This window comes from Lepisosteus platostomus, chromosome 2 (assembly GCF_059453375.1).
Source record: "Lepisosteus platostomus isolate fLepPlt1 chromosome 2, fLepPlt1.hap1, whole genome shotgun sequence".
Taxonomy (NCBI): domain Eukaryota; kingdom Metazoa; phylum Chordata; class Actinopteri; order Semionotiformes; family Lepisosteidae; genus Lepisosteus; species Lepisosteus platostomus.
Window position 1 is genome coordinate 55,378,136 of NC_142612.1, and position 24,624 is coordinate 55,402,759.

At 39.0% G+C, this 24,624-nt stretch overlaps 1 protein-coding gene and 1 long non-coding RNA gene across 6 annotated transcripts in view; one reads left to right on the forward strand and one right to left on the reverse strand.

The window, feature by feature from the left end:
- The window catches only part of epha3 (eph receptor A3), a 125,936-nt gene that overhangs the window by 49,705 nt on the left and 51,607 nt on the right, over positions 1-24,624 (forward strand). For all 5 annotated transcript variants that reach the window (XM_088608760.1, XM_088608786.1, XM_088608752.1 and 2 more), the window contains exons 4-5: positions 17,799-17,954; positions 23,874-24,209. In XM_088608760.1, coding sequence (XP_088464886.1) covers positions 17,799-17,954; positions 23,874-24,209 — 492 coding nt within the window. The remainder of the gene's footprint in view (positions 1-17,798; positions 17,955-23,873; positions 24,210-24,624) is intronic.
- LOC148676566 (uncharacterized) lies at positions 389-4,351 on the reverse strand. Its single transcript, XR_015927606.1, has 2 exons — positions 3,923-4,351; positions 389-719 (listed from the first exon to the last, which is right to left on the reverse strand). It is a non-coding gene; the product is annotated as an uncharacterized LOC148676566 (long non-coding RNA).

The window sequence follows — 24,624 nt, forward strand, 5'->3', positions numbered from 1 at the left end:
CACTATTCTTGCATTTTGGCTTTCTGGTTAATACATAAAATAGAAACGAGCTTTTATTTTGTCAAGTAGTAATGCTTACACTACTACTACTAATAATAACATTACTAACTATACAATGTATTGTTTAATGCTTATTGACAAGAACATGATTTTGTTTCACTTTGAAGGGCACAGGGGAGTACACAGGATTAGCATTTTTATTTTTAATGCTATAAGGTAGAAAAAAGTAATCTTATAAATTTCCAGTTTCCCAATCATGAGAACTTGGGAAATGTACAGTAAGAATATATGAAAAACATGTAGATACCTGAAAAAGCACTAAGCTTAGGTCTGCTCAGTGCAGCCACACAAATGATATATTCTGTGAAAAATGCCACACTCACAAACATTCTTTCCACACAAAATTTTACTGACAGGAACTGAAGATTTTGTCTCCCACTGGCAATTAAAGTTTCCACAGAAATACAGTATGCGAAGCCCTCAATGGTTTATTAGTGCCACTGCTAGGCCTTTAATGCCGATTTACACATTTGCGACATCTTAATTGGTTTTTGCAAAAATGTGTAAATGCAGCACAGTCACTTTCCTGAAAGCAGTTTGGAGTTCTGGCAGCAAGCTGGCACTGATCTCCTCCCGGAGACAGAGAGGAGAGGAGATTTGGTTCTTCATTTTCCGAAGCTCCCTTCATTAATTCCTTCGGCTTCTGTAATTGCTGGTTCCTGTTAAGCAAAAACAAACCAAGCTTCAGTGGAGCTGAAAATCAGTTAGTGATGGCTCAATATACTGTGTCCTGAGCAAACAGTGTTTCTATCTCCTCCTTAGGTGTGTGTGAGTGCACACGTAGGGCTACTGGTTCATTAATGACACACTCTGCCCTATTATGCAAATTGCACTATCTTTCTCCTAAAGGCCCTTGAGAATTACACTATCCATCATTTTAAAAGTCCTCCCAGTTTTATTATTTTTTAATGTTTATAGGGGGATATTCGTCTGCCCTTAGATTGCCAGAAAGGCACACTTTTTGATTATCTAATGAAGTGTCACTTGTAACATTTCTGTTCTATTTGTGCAATTACAATCTTATACGTCCCTGAGTGATTCATGACTGAAGAATAATGGAGGTTTTTGGTGTTTTTTTTTGTTGACCTCACTGTGAAGGTTTCCTAGATAATCCAATATTTCTTTCCACATTCAGAATTAAAGAGACACTTTGGTTGATCGCTTGACTTTGATGCATTATTTATCTTTGTTCCGGACTGCTGGGGAACACACTATTTTTGTTAATTACAAAAGAGATATTGCTACGATTGAAAAACCCAAATAATGCAACAGTTTTCCATTCATTGGAACATTCATTCTGATGTTTTGCAATGAGCTGATGAAAGAGCAGCTTGTCACCTTCCTAGAAAATTCATGATTGCAGTGTTTTGTTCATTAAAAATGCATCAGGATTTGTCAGGAAATTGAATCCCCCCAAAAATCTAAATAGAATTTAAAAACGCAAAAATACTATATACACCTTGTACAGTACTGTATACGTTGATTGTAGGTTTGTGTGTAGTTTGGTATATGAGTTTTTTTGTGCATTTGTAAGCATGTGTGTGACTCTGGCAAACGTAGCTCTGAAAATCTGGAGTCTCGCATAGCGATTGAAGGCAGTGCTGAGGGGGAGACAGCGTGTCTGTGACTCCGTGTCTCAGTGACAGAGGGGCAGGCAGGGGGCACAGGGAGCATAGCTGATCGATGGGACATGGGGTCTCCTGTCTGTTCTACACTGTGGACAAATCAGAGACACTCTGTCAAGTGATGTTTCGACTCCCATCGATCAGCCTAGAAGGCCACTGCCTAGAGGGGAGATTATTTTTCACAGAGTCAAGTGTGCTCTAATCTGGTTTCAGATGTATTAAGAGATCTATCAATATAACTAATACTGAACTTGGAGAGGGGGAGACAGAGATAAAGAGGGCGAGAGAAGAAGGAATTTCGATGTGTTCACTTCTAGAAGAATGTGTTTTACCAGACTTCCCTAAGCACATAATTGAGCTTTCCTACTGTATATGAGAGTTTATGCTGCCATAAAATGTAGCTGAACCTAAGACACATAATGTATATGTACTGTATATTTAAGCAGGAACCTTTAACCTGGAGCTTACAGAGTACCAAAAATATCTTCATAAAACTGTATAAAAGAATGCATGATTCTGCCAGGGGATCCATGTGGGAATGATGCAGCTCACAACTTGCTTGATGCAAGACAGATGGACAGCATACCTAGCAGACAAAATTTGTTAAGGAGACAAGCGTTCTCTGCAAACTCTCTTCAGCTGTTTTTAAACTCGGATTCATGAGTGGCAGTGCAGTGGGTGAATGAGGCTGATGAAAGTAACAGGCCAAAGGTGGAGACACAGCCTGAACATCATCTTCATACAACACTAAGCATTGTAAGAGGTTACCAGGTTCACTTACTGTATGAGCCAGAAGATTCAGATGGATGTGATTTCAAGAGTGCTCTTTTAGTCTTCTGCAGGAGTCAATAATGGCTAAGGACTGACTTTGGCAGGCCCCCGAACTTGTGTGTTTGTTATGAGTCTCTTGGTCTGAGGACATTGTTGTTCAGAGCTGCAGAGCAGCACCGATCAATAGCAGTGAACAGAGCTCGACTGGAGCTCACTGCCTGACCTTTCAGCTGAGTAATTGTCCTGCTGACTGTTTTAACTGGGCTGACAATTGTCCTGAACCTTGTCATGGTCCTGATGGATGAAGATAGCGGTTTTTATTAGAACTGTGTAAAATGTCATGCGGTAAATGCTCACAGTGACACTATTCATCTCAACCAAAGGTCTGCTTTGAAGGACAGTGGACAACTAGTAGACACACACAGAGCTCTGTGTCTGCTGGTCTGGGGGTAAAATCCAGAACTGTAAACCAGCACATTTCTTGAAGAGGATGCTGAGAAAAAATCTTAGAAATAGTGTTATTAATATAACCTTTACATTTTTAGGAGCAGTTTATATGGATACCTGTAAGGAAGAGCTACTCATCTTGTGGCCCTTCTGATTTGCTCTTTGGCAGCACTATAGCACATTCTTAATTGCTATTGATGTTGCTGATTATCAGGTAATTAATTAAGAGGCTCATAGTGGCAAAATTCTATAATTGAGATTAGAAGGGCTGTGGTTTGGAACAAGTGTTTTTTTTTTTTCTCTCAGCACAGCTTCTGCTCATTGATTTTCAGAAACCACTTTAAGGTTAAAAGTGAGTGAGTTGGAGCCTCACTCAGGAATCACAGGGAACAAGGAAGAACATCACTCTGGACAGGACGCCAGAACACACATGCACATGTGAAAAAAAATAGATACACATATTTCTTTGGATTGTTTGAGGATACCACAGCACTTGGCGGAGATCCAAGTGGACAGCATGCAAACTCCACACAGAAAGTATCCCAGAACGGAATCAACTCATGAGCCATTGTGCAATTTGAAACACAACACTGTGATTGCAAAGTCAGCCTATCTAGTCTCTTTATTGTGGTGACCTGGTAAATGAGAGGGTTGTGAGAACTTGAGTCAAGGTCCTTTATCCCCTCTCGGGAAAACAGATGAAGAAGTAATATGGTGTTTAAAGCCTGCCAGAGGAGGAAAGACATCTTTCTGAAGCCTGATTTCACGTGAGGGCTGAACCAGCTGTCACCGAGAGGAGGTAAACAGAGATTCTTGAAGTAATGTGATGTCCGAGGATCGCTCCAAGGGAAGGCTTTGCACACCCACGCTGCCACGTGAGACCTGTAATTTCTGTGACGCGAGTGCCTACCTGCTTGGTGTGATTTATGGAAGCGATGGCACATTCTGGCTGATGCTGTCACAAACACATCCTCCCACCCACCCATCTTCTGCCCCGCTGTACCCCCGAGTGCTCTCACCACTCGTCCTGATCGTACAGCCTCCCCTCAGGGCGGCTCGCTGCGCTGCTCCCGCCTGTCTCTCACTGCCGGGCTATGGGAGATGAATGGGAGCCCGGCTGGCAGCCGAACCTTAACAAATGCGTTGACACCCCCGCTGTGCCATCCGGTGTCAACTGTGATTGATTTCCGGAGCCTGCTGCTGCCAGTGCCGAGCTGCGAGCAGAATTCAAATGCCACCCCTGTGCAGCCTCCGTGTCTCCATCAGGATGCGGAAAAACGTCCCCTTTCTTCCTGCCCTCGACCACTCTATTCCCGGATCACTCTGTCCATGAGGGATCGATATGTCATCCATCCTAGACTGCGACTAACTTTCTGCGTCTCTTTTTATCGCAATAGCAGGAAGCGATCACAGAAGTGAACTTTCCCATAGTATAAATAGCAGCTACGACTTGTCATTATGCTAGTTTGCATAAACCATTTCCTCATTGAAATCTGCAGTCATTTTAATAAAAAAGAAATACTGCAGCGTCAATGCACCAGAGAAACCATACACAATCAAGTGAAATGTATTTTCTCCATCTGGTATCGGCTGTTTTATGTGACTCATTGAGGGCTGTGCTTTTAAAATAAAGTTTTTTAAATGAAGTCACCAGGCGGTGTTTAAGTCAGCTAAATAATGCTCACACAATATATTAGCATAGGCTGTAGTGTTTGCATCTTTGTTTTTTTCCCCCAATTAATTAAACTGACGAGCGCTGCGGGATATACAGTATTGCACCAGCTCTGTTGCCTCCTCCGGAGTACATTAATTGCGAGAATCGATGTATTTTACAGAGAAAATCTGTTTTTTGATGTGAGGCAGCGACAGTCTTTGATCTTGTAGCTAAATTTTCCGTTCCAAAGTTACTTTAAATTACTAGCTGAATCCTTCACTGGTGCTCATCATGTGCTCAATTCTCTGAATAATTAAAGCAATAACAGATGGAATAACTTTGATAACCAAATCTTGCAGCATTGTTTTATACCACACTGATGCTCATAATGTGCTCAATGCAAGATTGTCATTGGAACATAATATTCCCCCTCGTGAGTTTTGGATCCAAATTCACTGTCTCAAAACTCTAAGCCAGTATAATCAGTTAAGAAGAAACAGTAATACACAAGATGTTGATTAAAAATATTTACCTTTATTTTTGGAATGATTTTGAAGAAGGGCTTTAATGGAATACGGGACTTTGAGCACAGAAACAAGCATCATTCCAGCAATTCCATGGGAACACAGGAGAGTGCTGCCCTGAAAGCCAGCTTTCATCGTGCTGGAGTAACTAAAGCTTGTTTATTTTCCCAGAATTAGCCTTCATAAGTAATAAAGATTTCTTGAATACAGACATCTCTCAATTATGAACAGCAGTTGTAATCAGATTACAGGTGTTTGGCAAGGGATTAGAGTTTAAAATGCACAAGGGATTAGAGTTTAAAATATTTATTGTTCTAATAAAAATGATCTGGCGCAAGTGTGATCATGAGGCCAGGTTCTGCAAAGACTCTGTAAACTCTGTTTATTGCTGCATTTTGGTGTGAACATTACATGTGGTTCTATGCATATCTATTAATTTTAGCACTCAAATGTGCTTGCCCTATAATTCAGTTTTTTGGTGTTTTCTGTTCAGGCCAAATTGGAATCTACAGAGAGAAAATATGTACAGTACATGAGATACACAGTACTTACAGTAAATACATACACATACAGTGTAACTAGACATACAGTATAATGTAGTACAAGAGTGACTGAAAATGTAATGATATAAGAGGTGACGTGGTGAAATAGAGTTTTAAATGCGTATCAAGAACATTAATTTACATGAGTTAAATTATAATAGATTTTTTTTTTTACAGCACCAGAATGAAATTGTATTTTGTAACTTTGAAAGGGCTAACAAGTAGGCTTGATATCTAGAATGCGATACATTTTGGTTTCTTGAAATAGGGCCTTAACACATTTTTTTAATGCAAAAATGCGTTTTTTTTTGTGAGGCTTTTCTGTTTTCAACATGAAAGACATAATTCTCAATATGTTTATTATGTTTATTATTCAGAATCCTCCTTTCTGAATATTGAAATAGACTGTAGGTTGAGGTTTTCAATACAGTCGAGACTTCCCTGGTGCCACATTTGACTGTGGCATTTGGCATTTGACTTGTATGCATTACTGTCAGCATTGACCAAATTGCATAGTGGGAAGTGGTAACACAGGGAAGATACAGTAGTTCACTACTGCTTAGCAGCCAGGCTTCCCCCATGGTTTTGCAATGACACGTTTTAATAAATATGAGAAGGGATGAATCCCAGTTCGGTATGCGGTGGATATGCTGATATGAATCGAGCTTTATTGTGATGGTCGTTGCCTTTCACAGTAGCCAGAAGTGGGTCCTTACGATCATAATGGCTTTATTTCTGGTGTTTTGCAGAGTCCCCCTGAGGAAATAATACCTTGCTTATCAGTCATGCCCAAGTCTGACAGTCTACCCAGTGTTAAAGTAGTCAAAAACAATAACGGAACCCCTGCCTGACCTCTTCCTTTCTTTGAAGGTGGCTGGGATTTATCAGTGGTAGAGACTTCCGTGTGGTCCTTCAGTGGGTTTAGACAAGGCGAACAGATTGGGGAAAGGAATGGGTTGTAAAAATGCCACAGTGGAGTAATAGGTGGCGAACAACTCATTGCCCTCTCATTGTTGTGCCCTTGTCTGAAATGAATACATTTTGTACAATACTATATGGGCGTGGCAATGGTAATAGCGAAGGAATCTAATTAATGACGGTGACTTGCTTGCAAGCTTGGCAGGTTTGATTGATTTTGGCTGCGCGGTCTAGATAACTTCTCCAAAGGAATGTTGAGTGATAAATGCAAATGTAACTTGCATCTTTGAAATAAATCCAGTACTGTAAATAATATGCAGAGAAACTAGATGAGTGTGCCTTTATGTTTACTCCTTTATATTGAATTGGCAATGATAAGCTTTTGCGTGACTTGTTACAGAGTATGTGCTTTTAGTAATGCAAAACATGATCAGAAATGCATAATCTAGGTGGTGCAGACACATCTGAAGACTATGTAATGGATTTAGATCCCTAATTATCTTAAGAAAAAGCTCTGCTAAAAATACCTCCATGCATCTGTTGACCTTTTACTTTTGTGAACTCAGCCAGCCCCGGCTTTAAAGCTGACGGAAAAAGAAAATGGAGAGTTCTCAAAGACGCTGGTCTCCAAACCTCAGCCCCCGGTCTGCTTTCTGACATGTGCTGACGGGAAGTACTAAGGAAACATACGGCTCACAACTGTCTGTGCTGCTGCAAGCACAGCCTCGGCGCAATAACTCTAACCGCTGTCTGGAGCCCGAAGGTGACAGCTCTGCAGAAGAGTGCCCGTGCAAGGTGCCAGGCACAGCTGCCTGCCAGCATGGGTCCTCAGCTGTTTAGCCTGCCAGATCTCCACTGAGAGGGGAATCTCGGCAGTGTTTTATAGCCCTGAGCTTAGCGACAGCTGTGCATCCCTCATTTACTGTGGACCGGGAAGTTGTATTACACTGCTTAATACACCGAGTGGCAACACAACAGATTTACCCTGACAGAGGCCTACTGTGCTTTGTCATACAGTTGTAAAACTACAGTAAATTGTACAGCAGCTTAGTGAAATTGCTTCAGAGCACAGAGCAGTATGGTGAAGCTAAGACAAATGGGAACCTGTGGCAAAACAAAGTGATATAAGCGTGGTACAATCATGGGAAAACTGAAAGAATACTTTGTAGGTTTTCTGCAGTGATAAGGAAGACTTCATTGTTAAATGGCCTCAGTCAAAAAATCCTCTTTTCATTTTCCTAACCAGCAAATGAGTCTTTCTTGCAGATTGCTATTGTGCATAAAAAGCTTTCCACAGCATGGTAAATCTCATAAGGACATTGAAAAGTGAATAAAGTCTTAAACACGATCTCCTGCATGTTGGATATGACTCATTTAAATTGTCTTGATAACAGTTCAGTAGAAATTTAAGGAGCTGTGCACACCACAATATCACCTCACCTCACAGTCTCAGTGTTAAATTAGCATGACATATAGGAGAGTAATATTTGACAGCGTTGTTCAGTGGGTTTTCTCTTTGGTCCAACTTGGTTGGAAGCTTGAGCAGAGTAATTGGCATCAAGCTGATTGATAAAGACTCTGCACTGTCTCAGCTGTTCTGCTGCATGGCCTGTCCTGTCAGTGTTAATGCTTTAGCTTACTACCAAGTCACTAAGTGACTGTCTATTACAACTTATTTATTTGCACCATCAGAAAACATTCCTTCTCTATGCTGTTTCTGGGTGCAAATCGGCAGCACCCTTGTCTGATGGTAATTGCTGGCACTGAATTTTTGCTTCTCCCTCAGTGCACAGACAGGGCTGTGGCCATGAAAATGTGAATCACACAGGCAGAGGAGAGGGGGTGCACCCATGCAGTGTAAGGCGACAGATGCTGTTTCCACACTTTTGGTGTGTTTTGTAGAGATGTGAATGAAGTGCAACTTTATTTATTGTGATGCATTTGTGTTTCGTCCCTCTCCTTTGATAAAGGCACAGAACAGCTTCTTTGAAAATAGTGTATTCGTTATACTTACACTGTGATTCCTCTTATAGAGTGTAGAGTGACTAGGCTGTATAAGATATAGGGTCTGCATCTACAGTCTGATGTGATGGACAGATTTTTTTTATAAAGCACCCTCTTCTGGACAACCAACCTGTGATGACTATCCCCAGGACACATTTTCTGCTTTTCACAATTTGCCCGGACTGGGTAGTAGCATATCTAATACAATATCACAGGTTTTACAATTAACAATTTAAGATTAGATTACATTAATTTCCTTTGTGATGCTTGAAAATGAAAATGTTTTGACTGTGGGCCTTTGGGATCCTGAGATGCTCAGATTTTGTTAGGTGATACTTGTGTGACCCTGGAAGACAGAAGTACTTCAGGTAGATAATAGGGCTGGTAGACTGAGCAATGTGTGAGGCTTTTAAAGGTGCCTATAATACAGATATCATTACAGAATGCAAATTACTGTTCATTAATAAAAGGAAGTAACACTATCACAGTGCCTAATGGTGCAGGGAGATTTCTGCTCACTGAGAAATTATCATTTCTCTGTGTGGGCATGGGGAGTTGTCAGGTAAGGACAGGGAAGAATTATTTAAGGTTAAAACAAGTTAAACACCAGCTCCAGCACATTATTGAATTTATGCACTGCAAACCCTGCCTCGACTGGATGAATCTCAGAATTATAGGTGCACCCCAGCACTCTGTATGCATTTAAACACTGCTAATAAAGTCGTGTGCCGGTATTAAATCAGACGTATTAATAAATTGGCTGCCCACTGAAAACAGTGAAATACTGCTGTGTCTGTGTTGTTCTGTTGGAGCCAATTGCTCTTTGAAAGATTATTTATGACATATTAAATCAGAGATAATCTTTAATGGCAGCTTCCATCTGCTGCAAAATTATACATTCAACAGGGTCCTTAAGTTTATTTATTGCATTATTTACAATTGCCAGCATTAAGTGTAAGCATTGTGATGATTAAATTTGTGAAATATAGGTACACGTATTCAGACTTTAAGATATTTATTTTCTATATGCACCCACTTAAAATATATGCAGATACTGTACATATAGACATACTGTATATCTAGTTATTTTGCATCGCTCTGTGTTCACATGCTCATAATTAATATGTTTGGTGGTCACAGTCTTTGAACAACTGACAGGATGTGCTTGTCAGGAGTGAATGAATTTGTAACTGCATCTAATTATAATGAACACTATTGAAACCAGAGATTAAGTAGCAAATGCCCATATAATTGGTATACAGATGCTATATTATGTCAATGAAATTACAGCACGGGTTGATATTTGTTACAAGAGGAATTGGTTCTTGGAATTGCATGAAATGCGAAACCGCACAGTTTTATTAGACACACTTGTGAGGCAGTGGGACCGCCTTTGATCTGGCATGTCCAGTGCTCTGATTTGGAATGCACACAACAGACAGGATTTCAGTTCATACTGGATTTACCTTCCCCCGATATCAGACCTTGAACTTTTCCATCTGTAGAGTGATGGTAGGAGACGCGGCTAGCATTCTGTCTTAATTCCAGCAAGGGGAGGAGGACCTGGATGAGCACCCACAGGTACACTGAAGTTTAACAGCGAGGGACGATCTTGTGATATTTGTGGCAGTGCATCACATACAATACAGTAGGCAAACCAGTTAGAATTGCACACTAAACACTAGATAAGGCTCTGGTTCTCTTTCATTTAAAACTCACACAAAAGATGGCCCTGGTGAGTCTGTCATAGTGTGTTCACACCTTAACCATGACTCTACAGCATATTTCTCACAAGTCTCCTATGGTGACTGTGAAATGGTCTCCTGTTGTGATTTATGTGCCTTTATACTTCACAATATCAAACCCAGAATAAACCATAGTATACAATGGTGAATATTGCTGATGAAACTTTTTGCACAGTATTTTATAGTATTTGCAATCCCCAGTATATTAAGGTGCAGCGAAGGCATGTTGAAACAGTGGGAAACCAAGCAAAAGCATGATAAAAATGTGAAGACACTGCTAGAGTGTAACACAAATGATAATAAAAAAGCATATTTCCTCCATTGTTGGATCCTTTTATCATATTACACATTTCATTAGTCTTGCAATGCTGGTGCCCTGGGTTCAGTTTCAGATCCGAGTTTCTGTCTGCATGAAGTTAATATGTTTTCCATGTGGGTTTCCTCCAGATGTTCTGGTTGCCTCCGACAGTCCAAAGACATTCTGGTAGGTTAATTAGTTCCTGGGAAAATTGGCCCTGGTGTGAGTGTGTGTGTTTGCATACTGTATGTACAGTATGTATCCTGCAATGGATTGGCGTCCCGTCCAAAGCTTATCCTGCCTTTCACCTGTTGCTTGCCAGGATGGGCTCCAGCTGCACTGTGACCCTGAATTGGATAAAGCCATTAGGAAATGGATATATGGATAGAAGGATTAGTTACCCCATCACATCTACCAAATGCAGAATACCATTGTGTTTGGAAACATAATGTACAATTTAGAGTGTGAATTACACCTGAGCCACTACAATGCAGTGTCATTTACCACATGATATAGTGTCGCAGTTTGGTTGTCAGGCTACTCATCCTCAGTTGAAACATGCTGCGGTAACAGTATGTCACATTTCATTTTCCATTCCAGTATCTCAGTCGGGTTTTGCCCTGCCTTGGAACCACCGATTTGGAACACCCGTGCTCTGGTATCCGACCAGCTTAATTAAGAAATTCGATCATAAACAGAAACGAATAATAAAATGTGTGTTAGAGGGTCAGGAAGGTGTAAGCACAGTAGTTCTATTGTATGAGGCAGGAAAGCAGGAAGGAAACACATGTTCAGAGTTGTAAACAGTCTCTAAAGCACCCAGCACATTACAATGCTAATATCCATTTCCACTGGATTCTAATCCAGCAGGGGCTCCAGTTTGCAGCTTTGTCTACCATTTATAACAGTGAAGAATGAGAGCCCCGCAGGAGCGCTGATCAAATCTAATTTTACTCCGAGTCAAGGAAATAAAAAATAAAAGTCCCTCTGACCTTGTGCAAAGGAAAGGGATTGAGCTGGTCCCCTGAACAGCAGAAGCCCAGGAAATAATTTGTTTAGTCAACACTTGGTCTCAGCTCATTAGTCTATGTTTACGGCGGGGAACAGGCAATATTGCTCTGTGAATAGGAGCTGCACGCTTGAATACTAAACACTCCCTTTCTCCCCAAAGCTTTGTTTTCTCTTTTCAGCGGAATTCACATTAAAATGAGGTGGAGGACTCCCCACTCGCTGCCCGTTTCTTTCCACTGACACAGTAATGAATTAACCTGTTAGAAAACGGCTCGTTAACTTGAAATGGCACAGAGCTGCGTCGCCTAGATCATCCTGTTAGGGTGTCTGTGCAGCTGTTTATGAGCACTGAGATACAGTAAGTCAGCCCCTTCACGTGCAATTCCAGGTCTCTGCGGACACTGGGGCAAACAAGGGGAAAAAAACAAGGTGCTATCAGGTTTCATAGCAAGTGCCCTATATTACTGTATACTATTGAGTGGCGGTGGTTTTAAATGGACCAGTGATCGAGACAGATCCCTAATATTTAATGCATTAATGCAATATCCAATATATGGTTCCATTTGTAAAGCATATTTATAGAGCAGTGTTCTTTTACTCTAAGCTGCAAAGGAACAAATAATAGGTTTATTCCATGCTGAAAAGAGAAGAAAGAAAACACAACATTCGGAAAAAGGTTTTTTGTTTTTTTTCGGTTTGACACCTGGAAAAGGCTCCATATTTTCAACACTTGCTCTGAAGGTGCAACGTTTTCTTGAAGTGTTAACTTCAACGTGGTTTGGGTAACTTTCAGTATACCTCCTGCACATACTGTACAATTTTAAGCAGTCTCCACAGCATGGGATGACACTAGCAGAAGTAAATTGACTTGACGTAACAGGGCTCATCTTAGCCTGTGATATAATGCTCCTGGTGCCTGGTTAGAGATTAATTCTTCCACTGTTAGGGTCTCAGCCTTTTAGCATAGTGGAATGCACTACTTTCTAGGAAGTGGTGCAGTATGGCTATGAAGCCACAGTACCCGTGATCAAACTCTAGTGGACTTTGGCTCAATTTTGGACAGCTACAGTATGGTACAGGAAAATTCTGTCCAGTGCTGAAGCGAATTTGGGTCAATGCAGCACTCTTTTGTCTTTTGCATAATGCACACACACTGGATTTTAATGTGTCCAAACACATTGTGAAAGTGGCTCCAGAAGGGGTTGCCATTGTGGCTCAACTAATAACAACGCTGTCTAAGCTTGTGATCACAGATTTGAGTCTTGGTTTGTCACTAGCTAACTTAGACTGTGATGGGGATTCACCCAGTGTGGTGTACAATTCAGCCACTGATGGCAGGGTTTAATTCGAGGACCCTCTCAGCAAATTTGCAACCCCTTCTGCCAACCAGGTGCATGTAGTCTTGCGGTACTGTCGGTGAGTGACATATGTCTCATCCAATCAATGCTGAACCTCTGGTATGGGGTGGTGCAGTCTGTCATGTATTAAAAGATTATTGGCTTGAAGGTGGGCTGGTCAGAGGTGTCTGGATGTAGTTCCTCATTCTCCACCGGAGATTGGATGTGGTTCTGTAGCTCTGTGTCAAGATTTAAAAAAAAATCTAATCTTGTGTAGTGGGTATAAACAAATAATTGAGGATACTACAAAAATCCTTTGGATTTAGATTTTTCTACACTGAATCCTGGCTGAAAAGACAGTATACACCAGCCTATGTTTCTGTTGTTGCTTTGTTCTGATGGTCATACTGTAATTTCCAGAAAGGGAAACTGTAAAGCTCTTACTGTATTTAGTTAATATAGTACTAGTGATTCACGTGACACAAACATTTCATTTGCTTTTATTTGTGTTTGATAGCTCATCTGGAGTTAAGGATGTTGTATTATATAGGAGGTATAGTATTTATATTGTATTTGGATGGTGTATTATGAATAAACAATTACATTTAAAAGAAGTAGAAGCGTCCATATGAATTCTATGTATTAGCTTCCTATACTGTCATTATTGCTCCTAAAGTGGCTGAAACGTGTTCTTAACACAAGGACAGGGACAAATTTTGCCTCTGCTTCCCAAACATTTCCATAGCTTCACTTCTATAAAAAGACAATAACAGTTATAAAATGCTGTTTGTGTTTTCTTTTCAGCTTTTATTTCTGAAATCTTGGCTTGTGTTATGTTAAATCACTATGGGTATAATGATGATTACTCACAGATACAGTACAAGCACACAAAATAAAGTTAATCACAACTGGCAAAACTTTCAAGGAAAACAACACATACAAAAAACAACAACACATAAAACTTTTTTTATACTGAAGAATACCACGAGATTGTATGCATTAACTTCACTTTGTGTTTCTGATCATTTTAATTTCATAATTATTATTCAGTGAAAATAATAATTATAATAATAATAAAATATAATAATAATAATATAATATTATTATTATATAATAATAGAATAAGTCCATTTGTAACAGTGATGAGAATCTTGTAAAAAGCAAAAGGCATTGATGTGTGTCATCAACAACCTTGCTGATTGCTGAGAGCAGGGGAGTAGGTCTTCACATCTGCTATGAGAAAGAGCCAGGCATTAGCAAATACTTAATTAAATACACTGCAGTCAATTTAGTTATTTGCAGTTACTGCACTGACATAAAAAGACCATTATAGTGACACTGAAAAAAACTCGAGGATTACTTAATAAAAAGAGTTAACGTGTAGTCAATATAAACATTTGTTAGTGAAGAAAAGGCAGTATGGTCCATCATTTATTCATTTCCTCTTTAACCGTTAAAGAAACCAAGGTATTGTTCAGGCATTGTCTTGTTTTTGAGCACTCGTTGTTGAGATACTGTAGGTCTTTGCTCTAATGAATTCTAAAAGTTCTGTGGGATGCACTGTTAGATTTAATGTACTGTAGATAAACCTTTATATCTGGAATGCCAAAGAGTGGACAAAAATATCAGTTTTGGTCCTGGTCATGCAGTGAATGAGACAAAATGCAGACACTTTAATTATGGATGAAGGTATTTTATGACGCTGCCTTATTGATTTGACAAATTAATGCTTTTAATTTATTTTTGGTGTGTTGTAGCACCAGAAAAAAAATGGATTTTAAAATTACCATTCATATCATATGGCAGACGCTTTGCACTTACCTACAAGTATATTGACTAAAGTCTGACCAGGGCTTTGTTGTGTGCTCTAGGGAGAATTGAACTGTGCATCATATTGGGGATTTCTGGAGTATGTCAGGATTCTGTTACAGAAGCAATTAGGTTGAACAGGATCTAGTGAATTAATGCCTTTGTTCATCTTTCTAAAAGCATATAATACATTAATCCAGCTATTCCTCTCTGTGTGTTGTGACTTCCTTTGATATTGTCTGATCAGGAGCTGATCAATAACATTCTTCAGTGATTATTCTGACACTTTTGTCAGATAAGTGTAGGTTCTCGTAAGAGCTGCTCTGGATTTGTAATAATAATGGTGAAATGTGAAGAAGGTGTAATTCAGCCAAGGAATGTGACATATAATCTTTCATAATAAATTGAAACATTTATTCATTGTCCTGCTTTGTAAACTTTAATGTACTTAAGATTCTGTTAGTTACACTGTGAAAAATGCAAATACAAAACATAATAACATACATAAGTAAAATAATAACATGCATAAGTAAAATATTTATAGAAGTACAATAGAGCTTATTTAAAAATGAGATATTTTACCATGGTGTAATGCTAATGTTCACACATTATACCAGGATCATTCAGCAAGATGTAGTGCATTAAACCCAGTTCTTTCAGCAGGTGTACTGTGTTAAAACCATGTTTTACCAAGTTGAATGACAAGTACAATATACATTTAGTTTCGGGTAATTCTATGCACACATTTGACCCTATGAGAAAAACAAACAAACTTTGTAAACATCCCTGTGATTTCAAGTGACCATAAGTATTGGGAGACATTCACTTGTAGGAAATTTCAAAGTGTATAAGTCTGTATTTGGTTATATGCGTTTTGAGGAAATTAAGAGTGGGGCATTTTGCTTATCTTGTTCATTTGATTGGTAGTAGCTAATTGATCCTGGAGGAATATCTCATCCAGACAATTCTTGAAATTAGCCAGGTTGTCAGCTTTGATTCAGAGTTTGTTCCATATTCTTACACCCCTTTGTGCAACACAGTGCCTCCAAATCTTGGGTTTCAATGCTCTTCCTCATAGTTTCGATTTGAGTCCACTGGTTTGTGTTTCACTGTTGATTCTGATGATACACAATGGGTTAACCTGTCCAGTTCACAGGTTTCCTAGGTCTGGCTTTTAAATATTGAATCAGATCCCCTCCTAGTCTTCTCTGTTTAAGACTAAAATATTTCAGTTCTTGTGGCTTGTCAGTGTAGGACATTCCTTAAAACAAGGGAATGCATCCCTTCTCTGGACTGATTACAATTTATGTAACATGATGACTGTAATTAAACATGGTATTCTAAATGAAGTATCAGTGTGTTTATTTTAACACAACAGTTCATCTACATTCCAAACTATATATTCTAACATTATGTCTTTCTTCAGTCTTTCAAGGTTTCAGTCTCAGTTCACTGTTCCTCTTTCCACAAAATAAAAACAATAACAATCCTAAAAATAATAATTAAAGTAATAATAGAAAACATCCACTTCCTAGATGTCTTTGGTCCTTGGTTGTACATTATGCTTTTTACATTGTACCAATATGTTGTATCAAATGCCAAAGAGGAACAGAATATACCTGTTGAGAAGTTTAGTTTATCCATCCATCCATTTTCTACCCACTTTATCCAATACAGGGTCAAAGGGTGGCCAGAGCCTAAGAAGTTTACTTTATTTGTAGTGAAAAAATAAAAAAAAACTAATATTTTCTTGTATGAGAGTGAGAGACTCATTTGATATCATCACTGAGGTTCTGCTCCATATGTGATTATTTCATTTGGGCTTGGTGTTAGTCATTTTACCAAGGAAATGTGGGGCTGAATTTGATTTCCTGAATCATACAGTAATAATAGCAGCTGGTATTTGTCAGCTTCATTTCTTACAGTTGCAGCATGAGCCTCCCGAGATTCGGGTTAATTTAAACCTGATTTCCTATTATATCACACAGCATTGTGATATTCACTTGATACCACCACACGCATTGCTCTTTAATCAGCTTTTGGTCTTCCATCCTCCTAGGAAAAACTGCTATTGTCATGATTTGTTTTGTACATAAAGACAACATGCCACCAGAATCAACACAGACTCTAGGGCATTTCTCTCACTCCTTACAAAGCACAGGAGGACAGAGGTGCCCAATGCAGTTATACTTTACAAGTAAACAATGGACACTCATGAGGAGCAGTGGATAGGAAGTCTGCCCATGTAGCTAGAAGGTTGTGGGTGCGAGTCCCTGGGTAAGACCCAGCTACTGCGGCTTTGCCTTTTAACAAGGTATTTTACCTAGCTTGACCAACTGTAAAAATGGGGACGAAAGTAAGTCCTTCTAAGTACGAGCCAGCCAAATAAAAATATAAAGGAGCTTTATAACTGCTTGATGTGAAAGTCTTTGCTGCTGTTTACATATTGCATCTATTTTAATGTAATGTTCTTTGGCAGCCTCGGCTATATATCTCAAGGGCTTTGGAATACTGCTTCCTCAGTCCCCTCGGTACAGTGAAAGGCCAAGAGATCAGCTCAGTCCCAGGCTGGAGCTCATGCTGAAAAGCAGACAGCCCCCCCCCAGAGAGGCTGAGACCCCTGCACAGAGCAAACACGCAAGCAAGCAGCTTTGAATGGGCAGAAGTACTGTACGTGGCCTGCCAATGCATACAATTTGGGCATGCATTTTGTAGTTCATGTACTGTATCTTTCCTTGAATGTTGTTCAAACAAATCTGCAGCTAAAATATTGAAAAGAAGCCTTAGGTTTAATTACTTGTATAGTATATGAACACACTGTTTATGCTTGTTATTGTAAACTAATTAATCAATTCATGTCTTTCTGGTAAAGAGAAAAATGGGAGTAACAGCCAGTTTAACAATGGGGGAATCCTTTTTTTCCCCAAGACCATATGTGAAAATGTGCATCATTCATTCCAAACTTCCAGAGTAGCAATGCACCAATTAACAAACATTGCATGAAACCACAAGTCAATTCCACCACTAAAATCCAGGCTCTTGCTATCTTGCAGCTTGCAGACCTGGGTTCTACAAGTCCTCATTGGATAACCTGAAGTGTTCCAAGTGTCCTCCGCACAGCTACAGCCACCAGGAGGGGGCGGTCTACTGCAGTTGTGAGAAGAACTACTACCGGTCTGACAAGGACCCTGCCTCCATGGCCTGCACAAGTACGTTCACTGAAATACCGCGCCCACCTGGAAGCACCCATCTCAGATCGTGCACAGATGTACAGTACACTTAGGAATGAAATATCATGTTTTCCATTCTCTACAAACTGGGAAGCACTGCTTGGAATTCATTGCTCATCTGTTTTGAAGCCTGTCCATTAACCATACGTCCTGAGACTGCAGAACAAACAAGTCAAAAAACATTTTTCCCTCATGAATTTACAATTCTAGGAAAGCAGGTTAAAACATTTGATATTGATTAAATAAAACCAGTTAAGTCCATACTACTGTACATGTTTCTGTACCACCTTCTCCAATGCACTTTCACTGAAAACCAGCACAGGCAGGAAGTGTGTGTACTAGACACACACTACATCAGAACTAAAGGACATACAGTCTTTATTAATGCATTCTATGCATAAAGAACAAGGACACGTTTTTTTTCCCTAAGTCTCATGCTTGTACCTTTAGCTGTGATGGTGAGAAGCAATGAAATAAGCACAAGTACAAGCAACAATGTACCTTCAAGTTGACTCCATATGTTGAAACCTAAGATGGTATACTATAATACAGTAAAATATAGTGGAAAGGCATTCAGCTTTTCTTTAATTGCAGATCTCCAAAGTTCACTTTCAGATGTGCAAATGTATCTAAACTCTCATATCAAAGTGCTGCTTTGATTATTTTTTGGCTTTCTTAAACATATTATACTATTTCCCCCAAGGGTTTATAATAGCAGTGCTTCTGAATTTGTATAAGTCACACAAATCTCCTGCTTTGCAAAAAGTTTGCAGTTTTTTTCTACTCATTCAGTATTCTTGATTCTTATGCCATTGATAGACTTTGTTTGAGGCCATAGTCTCTCTGTGAGAGGAGAAACACAGATGGCATACAGATGCAAAGAAAAACTGCCAAACATTTCAAAATACTATATACATAAATCTTGGTGCTGATATCAACGTTGATTCATATTATTTCAATCTGCTGAAAACGTATGTTGCATTCACGGACCTGATTAATAGATGAGGGCTGTGGTTGTATCTTTTGCAAGACTGAGTGAAATAAAAGCTGATGGTTTGGTGCAGTCACATGTTTAAAGTGTTAAAGCGTTTTATTTGCTCATTCAAAAATGAATCATACAGCAGCAGTGAAGAGTGCTAAATCAAAAAGTGATTTCCTTGCCATCCATGTAAGATGTAATTCCAAAGGTGCACAATACAGTATACCTTTCTATCTTTTTTCTCATCAGAAAGTAGGTTGCATTGTGTTTTATTTATTGTGTTCAGTTCTCCTAATTGTTAACATTGACTATATCATACTCATTCTAATACAGCAGATCATAAGGTTGAATCTCTTGTGATTTTTCTTAATCATTTCTCATATGTTGGAAACAGAGGTGATATACTGTAGAACATCCTAAGAGAAATTCCTTCTCTTCAGCATGGGTTTCAGTGAAGATTTAAGACCTTAAATCAGTACATATGTAATTATGAATGAGACAAAAAGTTCTCTGGATACAGGCAAACCCAAATAATGCAATCACAGAAAGAGTCCTTATTGATTTTATAGTTCTAACCCTTTTGATTTGAGAGATGTCCACTTAACCAGATGGATGGCCGAGGAGAAAGACAGGAACTTAAAGTCTGGTTAAATTAAAGATTTTGGACAGGTGTTTGTGGGATGAAAATCAGAAAATATTCATTTAGAAGCCTGTATTAATATCTTAGAGCTGGAGATTGGCAGAAACTGGGGCTCTTCCATTATGAGCTGTTTTACAAACCTTTCATATTTAATTGTCAAAGAATTCCAACAGTTTTGTCAGTACGGTACAATCACTATAAAGACAATACCAAATGTTAAGTGTGATATCAGATTATTGTAGAAGCATACAGGCAAATTGGCTATTGGATGGACTTTTTTGTATTACTTTTTGTTCTATTCTTTCTTTGAATAGGAAAGCTTCCTTTTCCAAGCACACTGTTACATTTGCTATTTTGTCAGGTCCTGTCTTAAGTTTGCCTGGCTTTAATTCAATGCCTCTAATTAAGGAGGGCCTCCATTGCCCTCTTATGAATACAGATTGCAAAGTGTGACCTTTCTAAGCACACTCCACTTGCTTTCTTGCTTTAGGCCATGAATCAAGATGTACCAAGTCTGCTAACGTTTACAAACGTACTGTGACTTCTATTATTACTTAGTTTAAAAAAATGACCACAAATGTCAAGTCTCTGAGGCATTGTATACCTCCCCACCTCTCTCCTAAAATACCAAACAGGTCAGCATTTGACCTCTTTTTACCAACAGACCTATTATCTACTATCTAACATCTTCTATCTAATTCAGAATTTGTTATCCTTTAACTTTCTTCAACTTCTATCTTTGAACACTGTCTTTGTTTTCAGTGCTACTAGACTATACTTGCACTTTTTTAAGACTATCATTAAATGTTCCATATATGTGTTAATGGCCACTAATGAGGAAAAGAAAATGGCACCTAATAATCGCAAATGAAGCTTTACATTTAAATGGCTAAGACCAATTAACACATAAGCATCCATGTTAAAGTTAGCTGAGTCTAAAGAACTTAAATTTGATTACAAGTGCTCATATTAATACATATTCTACAAGACCAATAATATAGACTGTGTCATGGATATAAAGGCATATAAAAATTTTATCTGTGAAAATTTATAAATTGGAAAAAGTATTACAATGCGCATTGAGTGAATGCATGGTACAGCATAGAGACATGAGCCACTTGTGTAGAGGTATGAAAATAAACGCAGGAATACGGAATGTTCTATAAACACTGTGATAAGAAGATGCCACATTGACTTGAACTGACCACTGAACACATCTTTCAATGAATCAGGCACTCCATCTCAAGTAGAAAGAAGCTCTTCATATTAATTGAGTCTGTCCAGTAATGAATACGAAAATGAAACACGGAGACCATGCCTGGTGCAAAGTACATGTAGGAAATCAGATCAGTTTAGAAAATGTAATAATTGAGCCCTTGTCTACAATATGTGTTTTGTCCCCAAAACATTCTTTATTTCAGTCCAAAATAAACATCTGACAAGGTTAGTTTACTCCTACAAAATATTGAAGATCTGTTTAAAAAAAACCATTTTGAAATACATCTCTGAGCTAAAATTTTAGACATGTTGTATTGTTTCACTTCTTTCATTCCACTTAAAAATAGAATAGCAAATATTCTGATCAATGTGAAAAAGATTGGTAAATGAAAAACTGGTGTCTTCTCACTGAGCTAAGTGTAAAACACCACTGGAGGATTTAGGTAAATCAGTGATACTCATAACATACAGTACATACAGTATATTGTAATTCCTGATGGTGTATAAAATATCCAAGGTTGAGATTTACAATAATAAGCCAAGAAAAAAGACTCTTAATTTTACAGAGTGGTTTATAAAACAGGAAGTCACACGATCATAGCGATTAAGTCCGGTAATTATTGTCTAATCTCAAGTACAGTAGTAATATTTTTACTCCCAATTAGCTCTGCATTGTACAGTAGTAGCATTTTAATTAGTATGAATTCTAATTAAACTTGAATTTGAATTGAAGCCTCTGAGCTCATTTTTCAGAATTTCTGTATTCCCATTTCTTTAAACACCTACATTTGGCATTTGATGTAAGTAGCACTTTAGAGCATGACTGCAGAAGAGGTCTTTTCAGAGTGCAAAGCCTCAGAGTTGCATTCCTTTGTAGAGCTGTGTTCAACAGGATTCAGTCAAGCTTTGAAGTCATATTCTGCAGCGAATATTTATCAGGGTGAAATGTGTTTGGCAAAATTGCTGTCTCTACCTCTTTCTGTGTTTCATCCTGTGTCATATGGTAGCAGTTTCGCTGACCTGTTTTGGTCAGAGAAAAAAAGTTTCAATTGAAATTAATGAATAGTGTTGTTGTAATTATTACCCACAGCATAAAATTAAAAATTAAAATTAAAATTTCAAAAGTAAAAAGGCATGTACTTACAAGCCACCAAATACATAAGATGACCTGAAAAGCCTCTTTTTACTTGCAACCTCGTATGTTCTTGTGTGGGTATGCTTGAGATGTCTCAGTAATAAATTCATAGAGAACTACCCTTGTCAAACAAATAATTAAACAAAATGATTTGTGGGTTACCATCCCCTCCCCAACATTGTACTGCAGAAATAGAAAAGACTCCCTGCTTAGCCTGAAGTTTAAGCGTAACAGATATAGCAGATCTACCAATTAGCGAAGATTGTCTTGCTGACAGAAAGGACTTTGTCTCAGTCCTGTGGTGAATTGAGGACAGTGTGTTCACCTGGACACTGATGTGACGCTTTTCACTCCCTGAGTGATTCCTTCCAGAGCTATCATGGGCAGGGATAGAAGTCAGACAAACCAACAAGTCAAGGATCCCACTTAAACATTCAGGACATGATCCAAGCTGAACAGTGCAGCCCAGAGTTTGATTTACTATTCTGTTGTCTTAGAAAAACACGGAGCACTGTGGGTGCATAATAGAGTAATGAAATATTGGATACTAAAACATTTTCTCGGTTAAGCAGTGGATTACATGGTTTATAAAGCTAATTCCCACTGAAGTGTTTGTCAGCCTGCCTTTGTCTCTCATCGACAGCAATGTGGTGCTTAGCCCTGGCTGAGGATAAGAGAGAGTGGACGCCTTTTCTGAGACCAGCCTTAATGGGACTCCTGGGAGGTGTAAATGATTAATTTCAGATCTGACAAAAAGAAAATTTTCTTTCAGATTATGCAATCTCCTAAATTTTAGTTCAGAGAGCAGTGCAACTAATTGGTAGTAGCAGGTGTAATTTTACCCCAAGCATGATGATGCGAAAATGTGCAAATAATCAACAAAATGTTTAGAAACAAAACATTTCAGGGATATGTCAAACATTATTTGGTAGCGACTGAAGAGACTTGATTCCCTACATTTGTGCTAGTATACAAGGAGGTGACTAATGCTATCCAACCCCAGATTTAGACCACAAACTGACATTCTAATCAAGAGGGCCTAATTGTATGACTGCAGTACATCTGTTAAGTGCTGTAACCACATCACTTATGGAAACACTAAGACGAATAGCTCAGAGCACAGAAATATCATATGGTGCCATTTTTGTTCATTCCTAATGTGATAGAAAGGTGCTTTCATCTCTTCTAAAAAGAAATGACAGCCAGAGTCTGTGAAATCAAGTAACTGTGTTACACAGGTGTACAGTTACTTATTGTAGCTACAGTTTGTAAACTCTGTTCACTACTGATATACAGTACCATGAAATAACATCTTCACTATCACCACCACACAAACCCACTTTATGCATGCAGTTTTGAGGTTCTTCTTCAGTCCTTTTCTCCCCCCTCAGTCCCAACACCCAGTTTAAATTTGGGATTGTACCTCCACATTTTCTTTCACGTGCGAATCCTCCCAGAGCGGTGAATACTCCTGATGGGTTATTCACTGTAACAGAGGTAACTGAGTCTTGACATTTTAAAATCCAGTATCAGAATACTCATTAGAAGTGTGGGGTATTTGCTACATTATTACATACTGTATCATTGCTCACTGCCTGGAAGTAAGCCAATCCTTACATAATCCTTAATCATGGATCCCCGTCTTCAGAAATGGGGGTGTTGAAGTTGATTTCCTAACACATGATGATCAGAGATTCATTGAAAATGATCAGGAGTGTGAATGTACTGTATATACTGTATACACACATACTGTACGAGTGCATAAGCAAAATATCAAAGTAGCGGTGGTCCAACTCCAAAGCCAGACATGGATATTGAAACAACTTTTAATTTTTCAACCTGGTGCCACCTTGTCTTCTCCGATTGGATTGCATGTTTCTGGGGTTCAGTGTCCGTGCCTGACAATTCCTTGTCATTTTCCCCCAGGACCTCCCTCTGCACCCAGGAATGTAATCTCTGTCATCAACGAGACCTCAGTCATCCTCGACTGGAGCTGGCCGGCCGACACGGGAGGCCGGAAGGACGTGTCCTTCAGCGTGGTGTGCAAGAAGTGTGGGTCGAGCGCCAGGCAGTGCGAGCCGTGCCGTGGGGCAGTAAGATTCCTGCCCCGTCAGACGGGGCTGAAGAACACAACAGTGACTGTCGTGGACCTGCTGGCTCACACTAACTACAGCTTCGAGATCGAGGCCCTGAATGGCGTCTCTTCCCTGGGCACTGCCCACCGCCAGTTTGCCACTGTCACCATCACAACCAACCAAGCCGGTGAGGGCAGCTTCTCTTCCTGTTTTTTTCCATCCCAGAATGCATTGTGGCACAAACCGAAAATGAACTCATACTCTGAAAGTAGTTTTATATATGGCAATACATAAATTGATCCTTTGAACTGACTATAAAGGAGAAATTGAGATACAGTAGTAGTAGTAGTAGTAGTAGTAGTAGTACAACAAAAAGACCCAGTAATTTACACCATAATAAGTGGGTGGTTACCCTTGGACAGTATTACAATGTGGCAAGATGTACAGTATCAAATATTCATCTTGCTATTCTATAAACAATACTCTGAGCTATCATAATGCTGCAGAGAGAAAACTTCAAGGTGAATTATTGCCCTTAATAAATGATTTCAGGTGAAGTCTTACTGTTCCATCACTGAGATATATATTTACTTGACAAAGTG